We start from the raw sequence: 23,920 nt of genomic DNA, 5'->3' as shown, positions 1-23,920 counted from the left end.
GAAAGTAAAGCAGTCCCTTACAACTGGAGCCAAGAGTATATTCAATTTTTGGAATGTAACCAACAGTGTGAATTGCCATAGAAGTGAACAGTCAGTTCAGCATATAGAAAAAGCATTTGTCATTTTCATTAATAATAACTCCCTTATTTTCTGGAAAATAAGTATAGCCAAGGAACCACCTCTCACTTTTGTTCAGAAAAAGTTCCACTTCTGATTTGTTCAAGGATTTCCTTAAGTTTGCACTGTCATTATGCAAAATTTTATACAGACCACAAGAATTTGTTGATAACTGTGGTTCTTGATTTCTGCTTTAATTCTTTCTGAGGTATGAGAATATATGATAACAGTAAAAACTTCTTGAACCAAGTCCCTGTGCTATGTCCTTTACAAAATTAAAAATATTTCTTGTAAGGTTTTAGAATGCAGATTAGAATTTGCTAGGCTTTTGCAAGTTAATGGCTTGTCATAAACTCTCATTTTCATTTTTTCTTGGTCTTTTGAAAAATTCAGAGCTATAAAAATATTTACTGGGTTAAACTTGGGATAGAAGTTCATTGCTCATCATAACTGTATTGTAACATTTGTCTTTGTCTTAATATAATGAAATAAAATTATTTTAAGAATATGAATTCCTTCCATATTTAAAGCTAATTTTCAGTTGTGTATTGTGAGTTAAAGACCTGAAAAATTAACATGTTGATTAGATTTCAAGTTACAGAGAATCTTCCATTTCCACTAGTTTAAAGCTGGAAGTGACTCATGCCCCATGCTGCAGAGGAAGGTGAATACCACACTCCACCACGGCCTCTGTCAATCTGACCAAGGGGAAAATTTCTTTCCAACCCCCTATGGGACTGTTAGTTAGACCCCAGACTTGTGAGCAAGACCCACCAGCCAGACACCCGGGAAAGAATTCTCTGTAGTAACTCTAAACCCTCCACATCTACTGTCCCATCACCAGCCAGTCTTGAAGCTGATCAGTTTTTTTGCCTTCCACTGGTCTACTTGGAAGGCAGCTCTAGAACTTCACTCCTACAATGGTTAGAAACTTTAATCTAATTTCAAGCCTAAAGTTGTTCTTGGCCAGTTTATATGCATTTGTCCTTCTGTCCATTTTGGTGATTACCTTAAAAACCCTTCTCTCCCTGGTATTTATCCATTGGATGTTTATAGAGAGCAATCATAGCTCCCCTCAACCTTCTTTTGGGTAGATTGAAGAAGCCGACCTCTTTGAGTTTCCTCTTATAAGACAGATTTTCTATTCCTTGAATCAGCCAAGTACCCCTGTTCTGCACCCAATACAGTTTGAATTAATCTTTCTTAAACGTGGGAAACCAGAATTGCTTACAGTATTACAGATGAGATCTCCTTAGTGCTTCATACAAAGGTACCAACACTTACCTGTCATGATGCATTCTAAGACTGCATTAGCTATTTTCCCTGCAACACCCCAATGGCAGTTCATAGTCATCCTGTGATATATCAGTATACCCAGGAAGGGAGCTTTTGGTTGGGCATTAAGAAAAACTTCATGCAGTGGAATAAATTGCCTAGGGAGGTTGTGGAATCTCCATCATTGGAGATTTTTAAGATCAGGTGAGACTAACACCTATGAGGGCTAGTCTGGAATGGTGCTTAGACCTGTCATGAGTGCAGGGGGCTGGCTTTGATTGCCTCTTCATGTTCCTTCATGTTCTGTGATTCAAGCCTGGCTGTATTCAGTTTACATGCCCCACAGGCACAACATAAACAAGCCCCTCACTTCAGCCATACAAGGTAAAGGAATCGCTTCTCTGGTGGACACCACCACTACCACTGTAGTCTTCATTAGACATATTAAAAGCTAAGGCAAAGTATTTGTTTAGATGTTGGGCCATGTCTATATTATCTTTAATATCCACTCCACCCTCAGGCTGTAGTTACACCAGCAAGTTTTGCCAGCAAAACCCCGGTTTTGTCAACAAAACTTGTGAAGTGTGCGCACACAAAATGGGATTTGTCAGCAGTATCATGACAAGACACAGCACTTTTGCCAGCAGCGTTCTGCCCCAAATCCTTGAGGCATAAAGCTGCTGTCGACAGATTCTGTCAAAAAAAAGAGCTGTGTAGATGTTTGGGGGTGTGAGAGTGTGGGGGTGTGTGGCTTCTCTCGAAGACAGGGCATCCACAACAATGGGCAGCCCTGTCTACTGTGCTTTGGGGTGCCTGTTTTGTCAAGAGAGCAGCCGTGCAGCTTGGGTGCTCTGTTGACAGATCTGAGTGTTCTCTCAGTTGGCCTTTGTGTGTGGCTGCCCTCTGTCAACAGAAGTTTTGTCGTGAAATTTCTTCCAACAGTGACTTCTGTCAACAGAGCACTGTAGTGTAACTGTGTCCTCAGTGTTGAGCATTCCCACTTCTTTCCTTCTTTTCTTTTTATTTATATATCTATCAAACATTTTACTGTGGTTTTAATTCCCCTTGTGGGGTACAACTGTGCTTGGCTTTTGGCAGTTTTTACTTTATCCCTACATTTTCTGATGTCCAAGAGGTAGCTGTCCTTGGTAATCCATCCCATCTTCCTTCCCTTGTAGGTTTTCAGCTTTATTTTAGTCACCTGTTTGAGTTGCTTGCTCATCCAGCTTGGTCTGCAACCTTCCTGTTGAATTTTTGCCGTTTGTTTGGGATGCAAACTCCAGGTAGTTTCTGCTACTTTGTCTTAAAGTAGTTCCAAGTCACCACCCTTATAATCTTGAATACCTACCAAGGCACAGACTATGATTCAAACACTTATTTTGAAATTTCTTAATCAAGTATGCCTATGATACAGAATAAGTGTAGGACCTTTGGAGTACATATTAAGCCCTATATATGAATATTAAAATTAGTCTATAATAACTCCTGGAGTCTTAAAGTGTATTAGATTAATGCTTATAAAATACATATTTACTGTTCATGATGGGTCATAGCAGTAACCATAATGATAATATAAAGAAGAAAGAATAAATGATTTTTAAGCTCTGTCATTCACTTCCACAAGAAACTTGGTCTTCCTTATTATCTATCTATATCTGTATTATCAGTATTCTTTAGCCCCTTACTTCTTTGGGACAGGAAAGTGAATTCTGTTCCAGTTGGAGTTCTGAGTGAAATTCTGCTGATTTGAGGTTTATGGGGAACATGCGAAAAAGACCTGCTGATTTCCAACCCCAGCATCCCCTGTAGATCTCTAACTGTGAGTCATTTATAAGCTTCCAAGCACAGGGAATTATTGCAGAACCACCATGCTGACACTACGGGTAAGTCATCACTACAGGAAAGACTGACCCTCCCATGCTCAGTCTTCTGAAATTTAATTTAGTGTGCTTAGTGGGGATGCACTAAATCAGACTTTCAGGGCACCCCCCTGTAAGGAGTAAGGGAAGTCAGTGGGAGCACAGGCTCCAGTTGACCTCACTTAATGGAGATGTCATAGAAACAGAAATTAAGGTACATTGACTCTAGCTATGTAGTTAATGTAGCTGGAACTGCATACCTTAATTTGCCCTTCCTCTGTCGTGTAGACCTGCCCTCAGATTTTAGCCCTCCTTTTCATGTTTCTTTTCTGTTCTACCAATGTGAATCAGAAGTGACTTAATGTAACCCAATGGAGTCACATCTGTGTGTAGACTAAGAAAGAGCAGAATCAGGCCTTATGTGATTCTTTGCTCTCTTTTGAATTACATACCTCAACCACTAAACACATCAGCAGTTTTCTTCTCTAAATTACAAGGCAGGAATCCTGTAATCCTTATGAAGTTTAGTTATGAAAAATAAAAAATTGAAAGATTATCCAGATTTTCTAATCGTAAGTGTTGGCTGACAGTTTGCATTGGTTTTTATTTTATCTGAAAAAGTTTGCTCATGTCTTTCTTCAATTTATATATTAAGGTACTTGAAAATTCCATTAATATATTGATCTAAAGACGTTTATCTATACCTAAAGCTTTGTGTTAAAATATCTTTTTAATAATATTATTGCAGACCTATTTGGTCTGGAGTTACTCATACATTTCTAACTGAAACATGCAGATAAAAAATTAATAAATACCCCATTTGTGTAATTGATTAATATTGACTTAATTTTGAAAGTATATGTTAAATTTTCCCATTTGTATTGTTTTTTTTAATTTGTTTCTTGAATCTCATTCAGCTAGGAAAATAAAATTTGGAACAGTAAGGTAAATTTTTGTTTCTCATGCAGGGCCTGATTAATATCAATAAGAGGACTTCCCATTTCAATAGAGGCATATATCGCATTGATTTCAGTGCGAGCAACATTAGACCCTCAATTCTATATTTTGGATTTCCAGCAGTGCAGGGAAATGTTAAAAAATCTGAATTAATTCACATTAAAATAAAGCTAATGTAAACATTTCTATTCAAATTAAGTTTTGTAATTCTCTCTTTTTCCTCTCTTAAACAAAATATAAATTTGGCCATAAACAATGGGTCGTTGAACCTTTGAAATTAGCTGAGAGCAAAGTCATGAAGATAGTCTCATCTCTAATTTTGTCCAATTTAGAGGGTGTTCCTTTCCAAATTGTAATGATTAGGTAAACTTTTGTGCTTAAATTGCTTACTGTCATCTCTATCAATTTAAAAACAGCCAGAATGGTCAGTAGTTAGTAGTTAATCCCTTACTCTTTGCCTCTGAGAATGGGACTCGTCATTGGAAAGTGAATTATTCAGTCTCATCACAAAACTGTAGTACATGATTAGGTAGGGTTGGCATTCTCTGCTACGGAAAACCCCAGGACTGAACTGGAATCTGTTATCCAAAGCTGGCCTCTGGGATTTGTGAAATCTGCATTCATTGACTTTTTGGGGGAAATGTCAAGGTTAATTTCGGCTTTCATTTTTTTTAAAAAGACATTTGCTTTCCTTTCTTTGCTCTGAAGATTATATTGTTTGGGTTCATATACCTCAATGGCGGGCATGTTGGAAACATCTAGATTAATTTAAAGGTACAAAATATAAACTGATCTTTAGGTCAAAAGTTTACCTTTGTGTTTTTTCCTAAAGAGAAATAAATTATTACTAATCTCCCTATAGTCCTTCAGGACTAGTTTTTTAGCCTGTGACACTCAAGAGCTGGAGTTCTTTTGGCATAACTACCAGACCAGTTCATGGCTGTGTAGTGCTGCCCACACTGCCTCAATTGACAATAGGGGCCTCACAATACCCTCCCTGAACCCTGCTGCCAGCCTTCAGGGACCTTGGTTCATATGACAGCAGAGCACATCAGTTGCTGTCTCTGAAGATTGCAAGCATGGGTTCACCAACTCATGGGGCTCCTTCTTCAGCTTCAGTGTAACCATGAGGAAAGACCTCTGGAAATCTCATGGTTGGGGAGTTCCAGGAGAAATCCCCCTATGAAGAGTGCCTCCAAAATAATGTCTCCTTTCCTACTCTGCTCTTCTATGGAGATCTCATATCTTTATGCTGTTCTATTGAAGTTCTTTCCCTTTGCAGCACTGTGTAGGGCATATGCTCCACAATACCAGATGGTACTGGTGAGACTTACAGCAGTTTCAGTTTATAACTCAGCAGACTGAATCAGTGTTTTTTCTACATTAGTCTCCCTAGTGGTGCCAAAACATTCAGCAACCATGTCACTGCATACGTCAATGAGCACTCAACCCACCACACTGTGATCCACTGCCTTGCTCCTTTGGTTGACTTATTCTTTCCCAGTGTTCTCTGGTACCTATTGTGATTGGAGAGGTCACACACTCTCCTAGAACTTCTTTCCCACCTTCGGTTTCCTAAAGAGGGCCTACAGATTTTTCTAGGGACAGGAGGTTAGACATCATTCCAACCAGATAGTGGACCATGATTGGTACCTCAGTCACCCAATCCATACCCCTCAATCCTGATGCAGATGTAGTGGCGACTTAGTCTATGCAGGGGAGGGATAACTATCCTGACAGACCCTGTGTTTCCAGGGTACCAGTGCTGCCCCACTGGATGATGTCTAAGGTTATCAAAACACACATCAAAATTCTTTCAAAACAGCATTACTTATCCCCTTATAACAGTCCAGGTGTTAACTGACAAGATAGTGGACATTATAAAATCCACCTCCTCAGATAGAATTGCTGTGCCCATAAAGGAAGCCATCTTGGACCTAGCACAAATAGCATGGCAAACATCAGTCTTCCGTAAGGTGGATAACAATTACCAACTTCCCTGATGAAGGGTGGAATTTTACAAACACGCACAGTGCTATTGTCACTCATTATGATGGCTGTTCATGAGAACTTGCAACAAAACATTCACACCAGAAGCCCAGGAGCCAAAATCGAATCGACCACAAAGCGTACTTCTCAAAAGCCTCATTTACACTGCACTGCTTTTCCGGAAGGGGCATGCTAATGAGGCAAGAGCAAAAATTCAAATGAGGTGCCGATTTACATATCTCACACCTCATTTGCCTACTGTAATGTGATCTCACTTCTGTAAGAGCCTTTTCTGGAAGCAAAAACAGCTGTGTGGATGGGGTTCCCCCAGAAGAAAACCCCACTTCTGGAATAACTCTTATTCCTCAACATTCAGGGAGACTCCTAAGAAGTGTCAACATTTACATTCACACAGGCAACCATGCACAGCAGTTCACCTTGACGTGTGCGGTTCCTAGGCTTCTACTGTCACGCACACACATTCCTAGGTTCATCTAGTGCTCTCTAACTGGGTTTGGTTGGAAAAAAGGGTTTACTGAAAAGGGTCCCCAGTACTGACAAACAAACACACAACACTCTGTCCTGTAGAACACAGAGGTTCAGTGGGGGACGCTTCCCAGCTGAGGTAGCTTGCTTTCAGAACTTCCCAGTCATTGGGTCAGAGCCCTTTCGGGAGTCCTGGGGTGTCTTTGCCTTGGACTTACATGTGGCCCTTACAAGCTTATGAGCTAAGACATAAACACACCACAATACACACTTAACGGTACCTTTCCCTCTGACCACTTGTCAGGGTACTGGGTAAAAAAAAATGGATTTGGGTAACAAACATATAACAAGACATAGACGAATTTAATACAAACAATATTTTTTACTTATGCAATTTAGCAGGTACAAAGATAAAACAACAAACTGTTGCACTATCTTGCTAGAGCTATACTTATACAGGTTTCTTCATAGTACCAATAAGTATTTGCACACTACTCTATCTAACTTGTGAGCAGGTGGTGGGGGCAGCGGGGTGGGGTGATCAGTCCTCGGAGCAAGCAAAGCTCGGCTTCTCCAGGGCATCGTGAGCCCCCCGCCCACAGGGCTTGCTGTTATACTCCTTTATAGAATTTCTGATGTCACTACTTCCCTGGGGTTATGTATGCCTGTACACAAATCATTTTTAATATATTTTGCTTTTTCCCTTTTATGGGATATATGAGGGGAAGGGTATTCTAACACATTTCACTGGGTCCCTTATTTGGGATGTGCAATGGGGAGGGCTCACCAGCCTTAGCTTGATTATCATATTCTTTAAGTCATGTGTTAGTAACCGCTCTTCCCAGCTCCGTGTTTGTTGCATACAGTCAAAGAGTTCCCCCACTTCCCTTTTTCTTGTCTTTTTTGAGACACTTCCCCATTTCCTTTAGCCGAGGTCAAAAGCTGAGAGCCTGAGCTATGCACCTGAGGTCAGCCATGCTGATATGGCCTAAATGACATTTGACACACCTGTTGCAAATGGCCTTACAGAAGTATTTATTTTGACAGGGCTGCTGGGAGACATCTAACCCTCTTTGGACATTCATGGTCCTCTATCACCATAGATATGTTGGAGGACACAAATAACAGGATACCATGCATTTTCGTCATGCCTACAGTTACACTATAGCCACCTGTCAACAGAAGTCATTGTTGGAAGAGATTTCCCATCAGACCTTCTGTTGACAGAGTGCAGCCACACACAAAAGCCAATGGGGAGAGTGCTCTGCTCTGTCAATTGAGCAGCTAGACTGCCCGGATGTTCTCTCGACAAAACGGGCACCTGGAAGCACAGCAGACAGGGCTGCTCTTTGTCCTGGACACCATGTCTATTGAGAGAAGGCCCCTGAGAGCATTCACACAGCTTTTTTGTTGACAGAACCTGTTGATAAAAGGTGGTCTTCCTCATTTGGGAGAGGCAGAAGTTTGTGGGTGGAAGTGCTGACTTTTGTTGACATATTGTCAACAAAACGCATTTTGTATGTGGATGTTCCACCAGTTTTGTCAACAAAACCAGGGTTTTGTCATCAAAACTCACTTGTGTAGCTGTAGCCAGTATGTCTCAGCTCAGCCTTCCTTTTCCAAATCTTTTCACATACCCATGTGTCCGATTGTCTAGAGTAGCTCATGCTTGTGAATGCCGATCTCAGAACCCCCCAAACTGGTGGTATATTCTGTAATTAGATTTCACTGAGCCATTAATAAGTATGCTCTTCTGGATCACTATATTAGATTAGTATGGAGTCACAGTCTCCTTAGGTTCTCCATGTGCCTTGCCACCTAGAAAAACTGGACTTTATGATATTGATCACTATACCAAAAATTTCATCACATTAGGTTACTTCCAACCCCAGAGGGTCAGTTACTTACCCCATGTCAAATTGGTATTCTGCATCTCACCAAAGACAGTGGTGAAGCCAATTTCACTAAATTAACTAAAGGTAGATGTGCCAAGGAAAGCAATAAGGTGTTGAGAGGCTAAAGCACGTAAAACACATTAGCATTGAAATCAAATTTGATAAGACCAAAATGATAGCAGAGGCTCTTGTGATCTGATGGTATTCCATAAGTCTGTCAAGATTACCCACAGCAATTCTGAGTACTTCCATTTCTTAGTAGTCCATCCTGTTAGAATCTAAAACAGTTCAAAGATACAGGGTTTCATCTGATGCATCTGATGAAGCTGGTCTTTGCCCATGAAAGCGTATGCTTCAAAATATATGTTAGTCTATAAGGTGCCACAGGACTTCTTGTTGTTCTCAAAGATACAGACTAACACGGCTACCTCTCTGATGCTTATCCAGACAAGATGTCTCTAAGAACACACCCATAATTTCTACCTGATGTGGAATACAGAATTTCATATGAATTAATAAATTCACTTGTGCATTTTCTTTCCCAAGCCACATACTTACAAGATAGAAGTAACAGTTTACATCTTACGCATCAAACATGCTCCTGCATTCCATCTTCAAAGTGCAAAACACTTCAAATCTTCATCAAGACACTTTGCTGCTATAGTAGAAAGATTGAAAGACAAGGCAGTATCAGTTCAGACTACAAAATGGAAGTTGAGAACTTTCTATGAATTAGCTGAACTAGAACCACCTGCTGCTTTCAGAGCTCACTCTACCAGAGCTTAAGAAGCTTCATGGGTTTCATTGAAGAATTATTCAATCTTGCATGTTTGTGTACCAGCCATCTGGGAAGGCCTATTTATATAGTTATCAAGCATTACTCTGTTATTAAAATCTCCAGATCCAAAGCTATGCGGTGGTCCTAAAACTCTAAACTTCTACCTCCATTGCACTAGTCTACTGCTTGGGTTTGATGAAAATGATTAAATGATTAGAACACATGCCTTTATAGCGGTAGACCAAGGAATTCAATTTATTTGGTTTAACAAAGAGAAGGTTAGAAGGGTGACTTGTTTATAGTCTATATGCAAATATATGGGGAACAAATACTTAATAGTCAGCTCTTGAGTCTCATAGTAAAAGCTGTGTAAGGTCCAAGTCTTCCCCCAGTTCAGTCTCTGATGCTCAGGTGTCTTTTTGTGCCAGAAGCCTTCTTGTATGTGGAGTGAAGAACAACCAGGAGTTCTTTGTTTCAGAGCTTGGTTCCCAGACCAGTTTGTGGGAGAATATAGACATCCCAAGATGGAATCCAGATTCAGGCAGGTCAGAGAGGTCAGTAGTACCCCAGGTCCTGGGTGTCCCCAGTATCCCTTCTGAGCTTCCTGTCTGCATCCCAGCCTCTCCATCCATTCCAAGTCTTCCTTTCATCCCACACTCAGTTTCTTTGACCAGCCAGTTCCAGTTCTAGTCCGTCACAGCTTTTCTTCTGATCTGTCTCTTGTCAGATCTGTTCCTTTCCTCTGCCTTCATTTCCCCCATTCTTAGTCCCAGTCTTCTTGTCCATACAGTTGCAATTTCCCCTTTTGTTTCAGCTCCTCATCTGGATCTCAGTGTTCCTCTCCTCCCCCATCCTCACTGGCTTCTCTCCTCCCTCCCTAACTACTTTCGTCCTCCCCTCTGGCTACCAGTCCCACTCTCTTTACATCCCCATTTTCTTTTCTCTCTCATCCTTGTCTCATCTGCCTCTTTGTCCCATTATACTTATTTCTTTCCCACCTGATCAGGATTTTATGCTTTCTACTGTAGAAGAAAAAAGATACATTTCTTTCTCTCCTAACCATGTAAGAAAACTCCTCATTTAACCCTTCTTCTCACGGCCTTCTGTATAAATAAATAGGTCATGAATGTGCCCTGAAACAGAACAAACTGTGACTGTGTCATGCGTAAGAGCCTCAAGTGCAATGCACTATATGAAAGAATTTTAGGGTAGTAGTAAGGAGGAGTTTATAATGAAGAGAGTAGATGAAGTGGCTCATTCAATTATTTCCTCTTATCAGTTGAATTTCTGTTAGCACTACTTTTTACTCAACTTTGCCCTACTATTGTTGTAATGCAGTGATAAGTAGTAGCCAAAAGCCCATGCTATTGCATGGGTGTAATTCTTAAAGTCATTCATATGAAAACACTGAAAATTGCTGAGAACAAACAAATTGGATGAAAACGGATCCTAAATCCTAGTGGTGAGCAATGTTCCCTCTAATTTTTCCTAGCCATGTGCAGAATAGATTTTGTTATGTGCACCCAGGCATGTGCAGGTCTTCACCAACAGTAGAAGCATAGGTGTAAGCCAGCAGAAGCCATGTGCACTGTTCTAATCAGCTGAATGGCTGCCAAAGCACACAACAGACAGGGAATGCTGGTGGTGAACAAATCTGGTAATATTGTAAACGAAAAGAACTTTCAGTCTGACTTTTAGCTGTTTTCATCACTTCATACTGAAGCAACAAAGATTCTAGCTTTCAGTGTGCTGTTTGTGGTTAGCTTGTTAAGGGGTTTTGGGAAGCTAGGTTGATTTATGTATGGGCTGTATTGAAGGAATTCTGTGGATCTGTGTGGACAGAAAATGAGGGAGGTGTGGTATGCGGAAAGCTTGAGTACACTTGGGGCTATTGTGTATGCTGGTCTTTTGGACTGTGTGGACTGAGAGTTGATCTGGCAGATTTGTGCAGTTGGACATCTGAGAGCAGGATTTGGGCCAAGTAATCTACTATCTGTGCAGTTTCCTTCATACCATCAATGAAACTGTTGCATGCAAATTAACTGTAAAGTAAGGGTGGTGATTGGTTGGGTTACCCCTGATCTTACAGTGTTCTCTTAGCATGGCATAGTACAGGGGTGGGCAAAATACAGCCAGGGTGCTGGATCCAGCCTGTCATGCATTTTAATTTGGCCTGTGGCCAGCCCCAGTGGCTGGGGTAGGGGGAGGGAGAGCTTTGGGTTCTCGCTCATTCCCAGAAAAATCTCTCAAATTCCCATTGGCTGGTTTCATGTACTACCCCTGACCCAGCAAAATCCATCAGCTCCTATTGGCAAGAGCTGTGACATTTTGCTGGGGGGCTGGGGCAGAGCAGCACAATTTCTCAGATCCCAGGGGCCAGTTTCTGGCTAATAGGTGGTGAGAGATTTTGCTGGAGGTGGGGGCTCTCTCACTCCACACACAGAGCCACATAGTACAGGCAGTGGACTGGGAATGCTCGCAGTCAGGGAAGCCTTCTTGAAAGTTCAGCTGAATGGGAGCTGCTTAGATAAATGCACCGCACTCCAACTCCCTCCCAGACCCTGCACCCTGTTCCTACACTCATCCCCCAGATCGTAATCCCTTCCTGCACTCCAATACCTTGCCCCAGGTCACAACCCCCCTTCTTCTTAGACCCCACACCCTATCCTGCACCCCATTCCCCACCATGAGCTCCTTTCTTCACCCAACCTCCATTCCAGATCCCACAACCCTCCATAGAAATGTGCAACCCTTGACCACGTACCAAAGTCTTGGTGTGGCCCATTCATCAAATATTATTGCCTACCCTAGGCATAGTATCTGCCTTACTAAGTATGTACATCTCCCTAGCGTAATTTGTAAGTCAAAATGGCTGAGAACTGAAAAGCTGGATGGTGGCAGACCACAAAACCCAGTGATGACTGAACCTGATGAAATTCTGAAGAAAAAGAGCTCCAAACCATTCTTGTAGCTGGCTCCATTGCTTCAAACTCACCCAAAAGGCATTTTAGGCTTCAGAATGACACACAGAATGTCACTCTGTGTGTCATTCTGAAGCTTAGTATGCCTGTTGGGTGAGTTTGAAACAATGGACTCAGCTACAAGAATCTTATTACTATATTTGGGTAATCAACAAAGGAATAAGTGTAATAAAAAGTATATTTATGTATGTTCACACACATAGAACCAATTACTTGCTTCTAGAAGCAGTTTTGTTAGTTGGGTAATTTTAGTGGATTTCCTTTTACTTTTTTGCCATTAGAGATGGTATTACTTGCTTGAGTATTCTCTAATCTTTGAGAAGTTTGCTGTTAATTCCTTATCCAAGAGGAAAAATACAAGGATTTTTAAAATATGTATGAAGCCAACAGACACATGTTGTTGCTAGGAGGGAGTGAACCTGCGACCTTAAGAGCTAAAGCCATGTCGAGCTAAAAGCCAGCTGATTCTCAGCTAACCCTGTAGAGCACACTTCACACTCTCTCCTCAGTGGTTTCAATGCCCCTGGGATTATATGTGTATTATATTTTATTCAGTTGTTTTCAATAGTTTTACAAAGGAGGGTACATATAATTTATCTTTACAGATATGAAAACAAAGGCACAGAGAGGCTAATACCAAAATGTTCATATTTGAATGCCAGCTATGAGTATTCTGGCTTTGATGATGTGAGCAAGGTCACTGATCAGTGTAGCTATGTAGCTGGAATTGGGAATACAACAGAGGTTTGCAAGTCTATCATTCTTGTACCTTATCACATTGCCTCAGTATTATTAACAGACTGTTACAAGCTTGGTAATTGAGGCTTGGACTGTGTTTTACAGGAAGCAGTTATACATCTGGATGGGTGTAATGAAATCAACACCAGTATACTTTGTGATGGAATGTAGGTAGAGTAATTTCAATACATTACATTAACATGTCATTCCCAACACTCCTGTCTAGGTTAGGTAGTTTCAGGAGTCAAGTTTTCATTCTTTCTCTTGGAGTAAAATATCCATAAAGAACATGCTTTGCAATAATGAGTTACTAGCATTGCTTTATACAGCTATGCCTAAGGCTTGTCTCCTCCTTTTCACCATTTGCATGGTTTTTTTTTTCAGATATAAATATATTTTAATGGTGCATGGTATCATTTACCTATCCATTTCCTACCCCTGCATTCACCTTTTTCTGTCAAAGCTCTGTGTTGTGGCCAGCATTCTTCTGGCCCGGGAAGAGTGGATAGGGACTCCCTTCTGAGCCTATCAATGCAGTTTTTTAATTAGTTGGACGGTTGCTTATTTCCTTTTCCTTGGGGGCTTAATCACTTTCTCTTGCTCAAGCTTAATGATAGCCTCATTTTATGATAGTTTGTTTGGGGATTTTGTAATTAGTTCGTGAGATGTTTAAAGCAGTACATAGAAAGTAAGAGATTCTAAGGAAAATCCTATTAATTGATGTTCTTCAATTTGACAGTGATTGTATATATTGTAATGTTGTGATATAATTTGGCCTAACAGAGTATTTAAAATAAAAGGGAAAAATAATTCGCAGTCGTGGACAGTTATTTGTCAGATTTTAAACAATATTCACTGAGCACATTACACTGCAAAATCTGACTGTAGTCTATCAAATGAACAGTTCTGTCTCCTGCTCATTGACTTACTGTGCTGCACATGCACCAAAGCAATAGATTTGCAAACCTATACCATTCCCTGGGGTTAGACAGGTACGAGTACTTGATGCAATGATTGTATTGATCACTACTAACATGGCTGATTATGTGCAATAAACTTTGAACAGGCACTGAAGGCTTCTCATTTTTGCGTATATTGTATATCTGAGTAACAATTAATTCTGGATTATATTTTAATTTCTGTGACAAATCAGTGCCTCAGTGCTATATATATATATATATATATATATATATATATAGTGTGAAACTGAACAGTATTATAGACCAGAACTCTGAACAAATTAAAATAGTTAAAAGGTGAATATCCTGCTATCTCATGCAAGGTATTGGAATAGCTTTTCAAATAGTAGAGAGAAAAGGCCTATTCTTATCACTATATATTATCATATGAATAAAACAATAGCTATTTTTAGTAAGGTTTGTCTGTCCTGTACCACTGCCTCCATGTTTGGGGGAAAAAAAAAGGACCGACATGCTTGGTCACAGGGGCTGTTCATTTTTATAGAAGAGGGGAAGATGCAGAAATCTTCTTCCTCTTAGACAGTAGTAACACTGTGAGGATGATGCCTTGTCCTCATCTTTATTACTTCTGAGATTTTATTGCTGGCAGCCAGATGTGCTGAAACTCCTGACGACAGCATCTATTCACTGCGTGTTTTTAATAGGCTTAGAGAAATATGAGTAGAGTACATGAAAGCAGCTCAGCTTCACACTTCAGCTGGGAATGCCCAAAAAGCTTCCTGCTGTTTAGAATTCTTGCTACAGTCAGGAGAAAGCCGCACGGGCACTAAATCTTCTACGACTGAATTAGAAGAATAATGACTGTACAATTAACTATCAACCCCTGCTCATTTAAGCACAGTTTTTACAGAAATCAGGAGAAATATGGAACTTGACTGGCATGTTTGCATTTGATGGTGTCTGCAAAATAGATGACTTTTAAGACAGGTGAGGAGGAAAAATAAAAGGAAAGAAAAGAAAGAAAATGCAATTTGAGACATTGCGCCAGGTCTGCAATTCTGTTTTATCTCATTTTCATGGGGTTTTCTCATCCCCTCCAAATGTTTTACAAAATGATCTTTTTGGACAAACACTGAACAACACTAGGTAAGTAGAAATAAAACATTTTTCCTTTAGCATGTCTGTGCTGATGGCAACAGTATATCTAGATGTATGTTTTCTGGTAGAAAACCTCTGCAGTTAGATTTGGAAATATTAATATTTTATTGCAGCAAAGAGTACCTTCCATTGGTAATTTCATGTTTTATGTGAGGATTTAAATGAAACTTGTTCTGCAGAAATAAAAACAGCATAGCTAAAATAACATATGTAAGATGTATATGTCTCTTAAAAACCTATTAGCTACCATTACTAGGCAGCATTATTAGCTGTAATCCTAAAACATATTAAATATTCACAGATAAATATGTCTGAAAAAACAATTTTTATGTGGTTATGGTAGTGAAAGGCTTACAGCTACAAGGACATGGCTATTTAATCATAAATAAGTTGTTGGAAGATGTAAATTATCAGTCCTGCATACAATTTGCAAAATATGCAGAAAACACTATCTAGTTTTCAGAAGACTTTCATATGTGCATATTGATTTTTAATAATCTTTTTAACTAGCCATATTACAAAAGATCAGTAGAGGCTTTGCAGTAGGTCAGTCAGTTCTGAAGGCTATTTTGGTATGAACAGCTATTGTTTTGTGGGAAGTGGAGATGGCAGAGTGGTGTTGCTTATAGTAGCTGAATTCTGACCAGATTTTAGCTTTATTTTTTATGATGAAATCTATTAAATATTACTTGGTACTTTTATTGCATTTATTCAGTAAACACACGCTATATAAATGATGTCTGTAACTTTTTCATATGATTATTAAAAATTAAATCTGAAAGAAATCAAGAGTTTTATCTAAAAGAATGAATGAAGGCAAAGGAAGAAGAGAATTCTGTAGTTTTGTATAATGATAATTCACTAATGGAAACTTTCTTGAAAAAGGAGGAAGTAATAGCGTATGGAACATATAAATAACATTTTAATCTTCCCCTATCTGTAAGAAAGACGTTTGTTAAGGGGAATTTTCTTTTTCTTAAAACTATCTCATTTCCACTTAAAATATCAGAAAACTATTGTTTATTTATTTCTCAGACTAAGGATTTATATTACAGCTATTTTTTACATACCATAATATTTTTAATCACATTCTTCACGAGTTTTACTATCTAAAAGATAATTTTCTAATTAGTCATTCAAATTCGTGAAACTTGCATTTGTTTAATATAGGGCCAATAGCAAAGTAAAGTTAATCCATGCAAGGAATTTTAGATATCCTTTCAACATAAAGGAAAATCTGTATTCAAAGTTAAGATTTTCTCCTAACATGGCTTTTTTGCATGCTTAGACATCTTTGAAGATCTACAAAATGCAGCAATAATATATGTATTACCAACTGTGCTTGTAAAACAGTGCACATCTTCAAGTACATAGTCTTAGGCCTGCAGCCACCAACAGCCTAAGCAACTGTTCTTAGCATCCATAACCTTTTCCTGATTTGCTCAATTCTTTTTTTTTTCCTTCTTTTCAGTGATCAGAGTGCATGCATCTTCTAAAAAGAAAAAAAAAACACTTTTAGGTAGTGTGTGTGCATGTGTTTAAGAGAGAAGCTTCAAGTGATAATAGTTTGAAATTATAAAGACATTCAGAGAAATATTTTATTGCATTTAATATAGTTGAGACCTAGAATTGTTTATTCCAGGAGACTGGGTAATGAGAGAGGATTACCAGGAAACAAAATATCAAATTTAAGATGGTTTATCATTTTAAACTGAGGATATTTATATCTCTTTAGACAGTAATTTGGTGGTTTGTTTCATGCTAGTAATTTTGGGTTTCAGAAAATCTTGCTGCTGTGCTGTTTTTAACAGCATAGAGAGACTAAGCCATATTTGCTGTGTTAATTAAATTGAAACTGTCTGATTAATTGAAAGTTATTTAAGGCTACTGTATAAGTTGGCTTTTTTCTGTCTTCTGGATGGCTATCAGTGTTTTAAATTTGCACCTTGATGGCAGGGCTCTATAGCAGGATTTATTTAATGGTCATCAGCACTAATAGGTCTTCCCTAAATTTGTTCTGGAGGTTATTTAGCTAAGTTTGTTATGATTTTTTAAAAAGAAATTTAAATTTTATAATTAAATCTGTATAATGGATATCTTTCTCTTCTTTGTGTAGATTTTTCACTGAAAACTTTGATCAGTAGTGTAAAACTATTGCTCTAAGTTAATTGATCAAACACTGAGTTAATTTTTACAAACTATGGAGAAGTAAGCTCATAAATATGTTCACAAATGATAATTTGTGCTTTTGAGGTGTACTAATGAGGTTCGTGTCCTGATACCTGAAGTTAATTGTCAATTCACGAGATTAAACAGAGATATTTCTCTTGCTTTTTCAATTATTTTTCCATTCAGTTTTCAGTTTTTATATTTGAAAAAGTCAGACTATAGAAAGGTAACTATTGACATATTAAGCATTAAATTAATATATTAATACATAAACTAGCATACTGTAGAAAGCATACCAATGCAGTATACAATACAATGTAAAATGCAAACTAAGGATAACAATGAGAGAAAGTACATATATAATCTTAGCATCAGACTCATCACTAATAATGTCTTAACATGATGTAGGCTCTTAAACTAGAGGACTTTCATCTTTTTTGGAGGGCATAAGGAAAGCTGACATTTTGCTCTGAGAAACACTGAGTATCCTAGCACTGGCTTCCCAGACCCAGCAACTCCTACTAGCAAGGATGTCCATCAAGCTGTTTTTTATCCCCTGCCTCCTGCAGTTAGTCTCTCCTTTTAGTATTTTATTATTTATATTATACTAGCCCTCAGAAGCATCAACTGAAAATGGACTCTTGCTGTACAATGATGCAACTATTTAGATGGGAGCTGAGTCAGCCTCTTCTAAATAAACTGAAACACTGCTCCATAAGCTGCAGTGACCCAGTGCACGAGTAAGTAAACATACAGTGTTTTGTGTTTTGTGCCCTCCCCACAGATGTTGAGTGTCACTTCCATGACAGTCACAACTCCAGCTAGCTGAAGCAGCAAGAGACATAAATTTACTTCAGAAACTCTGGTCTTCTAGATTATGGATCATGGTGATGCATACTTGTGCATTGGGCCACCGAGGCTTTCTATGTAACTGTGATTATTATTGTGAACGTCTCTAGAATTTTTCTGCATATAGTATGGTCTCTATGCGGTGACTAGCCAATGCACAAAATAAACTCCCCTTTTTTGGTTTTTATCTTGCAGTTGAAATAAAAAGTGCAGAAACAAAAATCAGTATATCTTTTATCCTGTTTTTAAAAGCTCATTTGATATGTTTATAATTAAATGCTTATATTTGTCACCAACCCAATTGTAAGGCAGAGTTTAAATGACTCTGATTTTTGGCCTCTAAATATTTTGATTATTAAATTCATGTATTTTAAAGTACTTGGAACACCAAATTTGAATAGTACTTGTTTGTTCTAAAAGCCATTAATTAGTGGATATATTATTTGAATATTAAGGTTGTGATTTTGCATTTAAAACTGAATGCACAAGCATTGTTCTGTCAGATGCTCTGTAGCAGTATACTTTGCACTGCATTGGAGTTAACAGTTTGCTTTTGGCACTATTAAAATTAACACACCACTACATAATTATGGCCAAAACAGATGTAAATTGGTCTGATACTGTGTTGTGCACTTCATAATTTTAGCGGCTATTACTAGGTTTTTTGAGGAATGGAAATGGAGTACTACTACTCCCCCGTCTATTTTATTGCTTCTTTGTTACTAGCAACATGAAGGCAAATTTGTTGTATGGGTTGGCCACACAGGGGCATAAGACATTTAACATTTTCCCAGAATAGATAGTAAAAGGTTGTTCTTATCATGTAGGCATAGTAGTGAACTGTATTTTGATGCTATAAAATTCAAAGAAATTAAAGTAAAATAAGTAAAATATACATTATGTTTGTATTTAATTAGAACAAATAGGCTTGGAGATTCTTATGATATGTGCTTTTGAAGATCTGGATGATAAGTATGTTTGGAGGTGATATTAATTATTATTTGCATATTTTTTCAGAAGAGGATTACTATCAGCTCTAAAATATTAGCCTGCAGACGAAGTCAGATTTTATGCAGAAAATACAATAATTCTAGTAGTGAAGTATTATTTAGTTTACAAGAGTATTGTACCCCATACCTTTTGTCTTCCAGATATAATTTACTATCACCTTGTATTATAATGAAGCCATCATGTAATGTCCAGGATTATTGGCATAGACATTTGTTATTCATCATAATGCACTAACAATTACTTTGACATTGAAGGAGCAAAAATGTTTACTTTTTTATTTGTTTGGAAGGAGTTTTGTAGTTATATGTACAAAATATGCACAATTTGTGTGGTTTGGAGTCTCTGAATCCTTGCTACAGAGTTATGTGGGTGATATAACTCTGAGAATATATTATCCTGATATATTCTATGATTCCAAGAGACAAAAAGAAAAATATACTCCTAGCATTAGAACTCAGAATATTGGCTATTCTGACACACAATAATGAAATCTAATTTCCTCTAGTGTCAAAATCTAGCATGCCTAACCACCTTTAAAGATTATATTGCTAAGATTTTCGTATCTTAATTGCTTTTTATTTTTTTGCTGGATTGAGGTAATTCTGTTTTTAACCATTTCCTGACAGTTGCTTAGATCAGCTGAATCATACACAAAAATCTGCAGTGCTGGACAAAACAGCTGTTTGAATTGTCCCCATCTTAAGATATAGATAACTTTTAATGATTGATAGAATTAGTGTGTGTAAAAATTACTATGGTTTTTATTCTTTTCTCACGTTGTGTCTGACATAGAAACCAGGGTTCTAAGCTAATGGTAGTAGTGTCATCTATGTTTTGCTTTAGTAAAACATTTGCAAAGCAGTAGCCTGTGATCACGTTATGCACCAGATGATTGGTTATTTTTGTTGCTGTCACTGGTTCTCATGGTTTCAGTGCTCATTGACCCTTGACGTTGATGTAGAACCTGAGTTTGCATAAAGATGTGGATAATTTTAAAGCCAACACAGAATGTTCAAGCATTCTGAAGATAGTTTTTCAAGTAAAGAAATAACAACAACACACAGCATTTAACAAAAAAGCTATATAAATATGAATGATTTTTCACATGCACACAAAAATTCTGGTATCAAAGTTATATTTAACAAAGTTACTTTTGAAGAAGATGAGTAATTAACAATTGTAAATAGCTAATGTTAGCCTTAAAAACATTCTGATCTCTAGAATTTTAGGAGCTACTCTCTCTGTATGGTTTTTCTACTGTGCCCACTGCAACCTGCTGACTAGGGGATCTTTGGCTAGTTGGAAGAAAAGGCGCATTGCCCCTTAAAGGTCTTCTTACAGTGTTTGGGGAATATGGGGTGTGAGTTTACAGGGATGGACAGGAGGGAGTTGGAGCATGGGCAGGGGAAGGTTACTGCTCTTCATACTGATTGGAAAAGTGTGTGTGTTGAGAGGGGGGCCTTATATCCCACTAGAAGATTTACCTGGTGTTGCTCAGGTCCTTTAGGGCAGGGGCTGAGGATATGGGAGTGCAGGAGACAGGATTAGGGGGTGAGGAGTGTCTCAGGGTAGGAGGCTCAGGGCATATGGAGTGCAAGAGTCAGGGCTGGAGAGTGAGAAGGGGCTCAGGACACAGGCTAAGGGTGCAGGAGTCAGGACATGGAGTTGAGTTGCCAGGGGCTTAGGGCAGGGAGTGCAGGGGTCAGGGCAGGTGGGTATGTGGAGGGCTCCCCGGAACCGGTCAAGGTGTTGGGAGGCACACAGCCATCAGCTGCTGCTTGGGGCTGGCACATTTGCTTCCTCTTCTGTTCGTTCTGGAGTATAGCTATCCTCCATACTCGCTGCCCGAGTGGTCATTCTGGAGTATAACTGTCCCACTGTCAGAGTCTTTCCTTTCCATGAGAAACAGCTGGATCCCAGGCACAGCCCATTGTCCTGGCATAACCAAACCCTCAACTTGCTTTAAGTTATTATAAGAGGAAGCTGCAGACCAAATCTGGTGGTCATAGTTCTTACTATTCAGGAGAAGTTCTTGAAGAAACAGACTGGTAGACAAAGAGACATATCAACTCTCTAACATGTATAGTAGATATAGCCAGGAGAGCCTTCTTTTGCTGGGGCTGGCATCACCCACCCACCCTCCTATAAACTCAGCAAAAGGCCCTGGTTCTCCCTTAACCCATTGTTGGCATTATGCTAAGTGCCCTTTTTCTTGGGGCATAGGGAAGAAATTTTTATTTTATTGACAGAATGGCTGAGATGGCATAGTTTTTTCACCTTTCTTCCCCACAGCAGGTCTGGGACCCAGTGAAGTGGAGAAGAGGGTTAGGTTATAATTTCACAACTTAATACATAAAACTTGTGGAAGATGCAGTGCAGCTACTTTGTATAAAAGGGATACGGTTATTGGGATAAAATGAACTGCAAAAGAATATGAAGGAAGGTTCCTTTATGGCAGTGGAGGAAGAGAGGATGGGACTCCTGTGTCTGGAACAGAGCAGGGCGGCAGGGTCCCAGCAATAGTATGCCTTGGATGGCTGGGACCAAGTTGGGATTATGTGGAAATGATTAAGCAGATGATTAATGCCTGTTCTCAGCTCATTCCTGCATCCTCCCTCCTGCCCAAAACCCAGCCTGCTCTTGCACCCTCTCTCCTGCGCAGACCCCATAGCCATGGCCCTCCTACAGTTGGGGCCACATCATATGTGTGACCCCTGGCTGATTTGTCTATGGGTCAGTGACCCTGGACCCAAAAAAGTTCCCCCACCCCTGCAGTAGTTTGAAGTGACCCAGAAAAGAAATCTTGGAACAGTGCAGGGATGTACACATTTGCCTCTCCCCTCTCTCCAGGACTAGCAGGACAGGAGATCAGGTAGCTCCAGGCAAGATTCAGTAACCAGCCTTCTTATCTCTTCTGTCCATTCCTTTGTTGAAAAAAGAATCCACCCATCCTGTCACAGATTTTGTTCCCCATCAGATGGGGGAAGGAGCAGGAGGCTCCTGCCAGAACACTCCCCACCATCTTTCTCTTCCATTTCTGAGGGGAATGTCCTTTTCTCTCCTTTGCCCTATCAGCTACAGAATTCATGGCAGCTACAAATGCTCTCCCTCTGTGAGTTGAATTAGAAGGTCTTTGCAGCAACAGGTTTCTCAATGTACTCTTCAGGCAACAGCTGCTGCTCTTTGTTCATCATATACAAGTCTACCTGAGGTCTCCCTCATGTCCAGGAATAAGAAAAGAGAGATAGTTTGCTGTCATGTCCATAAATGTCATAACATATTAAATTATTAAGTTTAAATGCTTATAACTTTAAAACTGCTAAAATATTTCTTCAGCTTTGGTGTGATTTTTAAGACTTGTTGAGATTCACAACAGTTTAACTATTGGTCAGTTATCCAAGTACAATGTTTCTGATAAGAACATTTAAGAAACACGTTTTCCCCAAAGCATTCTTAAATAACTTAGATCATTCCTTTAATTCCTCACAGTATCCCCCATGACTTAAGCATTATTATCTCTTTTGTACAGATATGGAAAAAACAAAGGCTAAGATATTCAGAAATGGCTAGTGAAATGTGTCCCCAGATTGAAACATTATAAAGACGTGATTTTCTGAGGGCAGATGTTCAGTAGTTTCTGGGAATGAGGCCCTGTTAATAAGGTGTTTCAGGCTGGGCTTTCAAAATCACCAGTCATTTCTGAAAATCGTGGTCAGGGAGCTTACAGCAGGGGTGGGCAATAATTTTTGCAGGTGGGTGAGTGAGAGGGAGATGATGTCTGCATCAGAGAATCAAAGGCTATGTCTACAATAGGCCAAGAAAGTCAACTGCAGATTCTCTATTCTATAGATAAAATTGACGTATCTGCACTCGGTTAACTTGACTGTCTGTACTGGGGAAGGTCAACAGGAGAGTTTCGGCTGTCTACCTCCTGTACTCCTCAAGTGGTTTGAGGAATACAGGGGTTGACTGCAATCTCTGAGAGGTTGATTTTGTGGGTCTATACTACATGCACAAATCAAACCCTGGAATGTGTCGATCTTCCAGAATAGTGGAGACCTGCCCAAAGACTGTGAAAATGTATGGCAATGAATAGATGACAATGATAATAATTATTTCCTCCCTTCAATCTCTCTCTTGGTGGTCACTTGATAACGAGTAGGATTTTTTTTATGTTACCTTCCTATTTGTGAGTCTGTTGATGGCTGATCAGCCTGATTCTGGAGCTGCAGGTCTATCACAGAAGGGGCAGGCATTGTGAGCTGTTGGTTGGGTGCAGGGCAGTTTTTTCTGCTCTTTTTTCTCCACCTCTCCTTGTCTGCACCACAGTGTGACCTCTTAATTTGTGCCACCTCCTCATGGATTACCGTGATTACTCCCCACCCTTAGTAATAGTAGTTGTAGTGCGTCATAGGAAAATGATATTCCGAGAAGTAAAATTTCCCTGTAGGGGATAAACTTTGTGGTTTTTGACTGTTGTTTTCTGTCCTAACACATCTCAAATGATTCTTTTCTCTTTTTTTTTCTTGCTATATCATCCTAATTGGGTAAAATGTGTTCTTAAAATAGTTTGGCACTATTTTCTGTTAAGTGCTGAAACAATTTGCATAGTGGGGGTGCTGAGAGTCATTGAATCAAACTGCAAACCCTGTGGGTGTGTCTATACTATCAAGATTTTTCGGCAAAAATGGGCTTTTTTTCAAGAAAAAAAATCTTCAGAGTGTCTACACACAAAATG

The 23,920-nt window shown here is 39.2% G+C and overlaps 1 protein-coding gene across 38 annotated transcripts in view; it reads left to right on the top strand.

Moving 5' to 3' along the window:
- The window catches only part of RIMS2 (regulating synaptic membrane exocytosis 2), a 724,335-nt gene that overhangs the window by 201,802 nt on the left and 498,613 nt on the right, over window positions 1-23,920 (top strand). For 15 of the 38 annotated variants that reach the window (XM_074986805.1, XM_074986804.1, XM_074986814.1 and 12 more), the window contains exon 1: window positions 15,020-15,141. The exons of 22 other annotated variants lie outside the window; for them this stretch is intronic. In XM_074986805.1, coding sequence (XP_074842906.1) covers window positions 15,020-15,141 — 122 coding nt within the window. Of the gene's footprint in view, window positions 1-15,019; window positions 15,142-17,544; window positions 17,583-23,920 lie in introns of those variants that run through there. One more of the 38 variants, XM_074986793.1, reaches the window with a different exon arrangement.

This window comes from Carettochelys insculpta, chromosome 2 (genome assembly GCF_033958435.1).
Source record: "Carettochelys insculpta isolate YL-2023 chromosome 2, ASM3395843v1, whole genome shotgun sequence".
Classification (NCBI taxonomy): domain Eukaryota; kingdom Metazoa; phylum Chordata; order Testudines; family Carettochelyidae; genus Carettochelys; species Carettochelys insculpta.
This window is presented reverse-complemented; position numbering and strand designations above follow the sequence as displayed.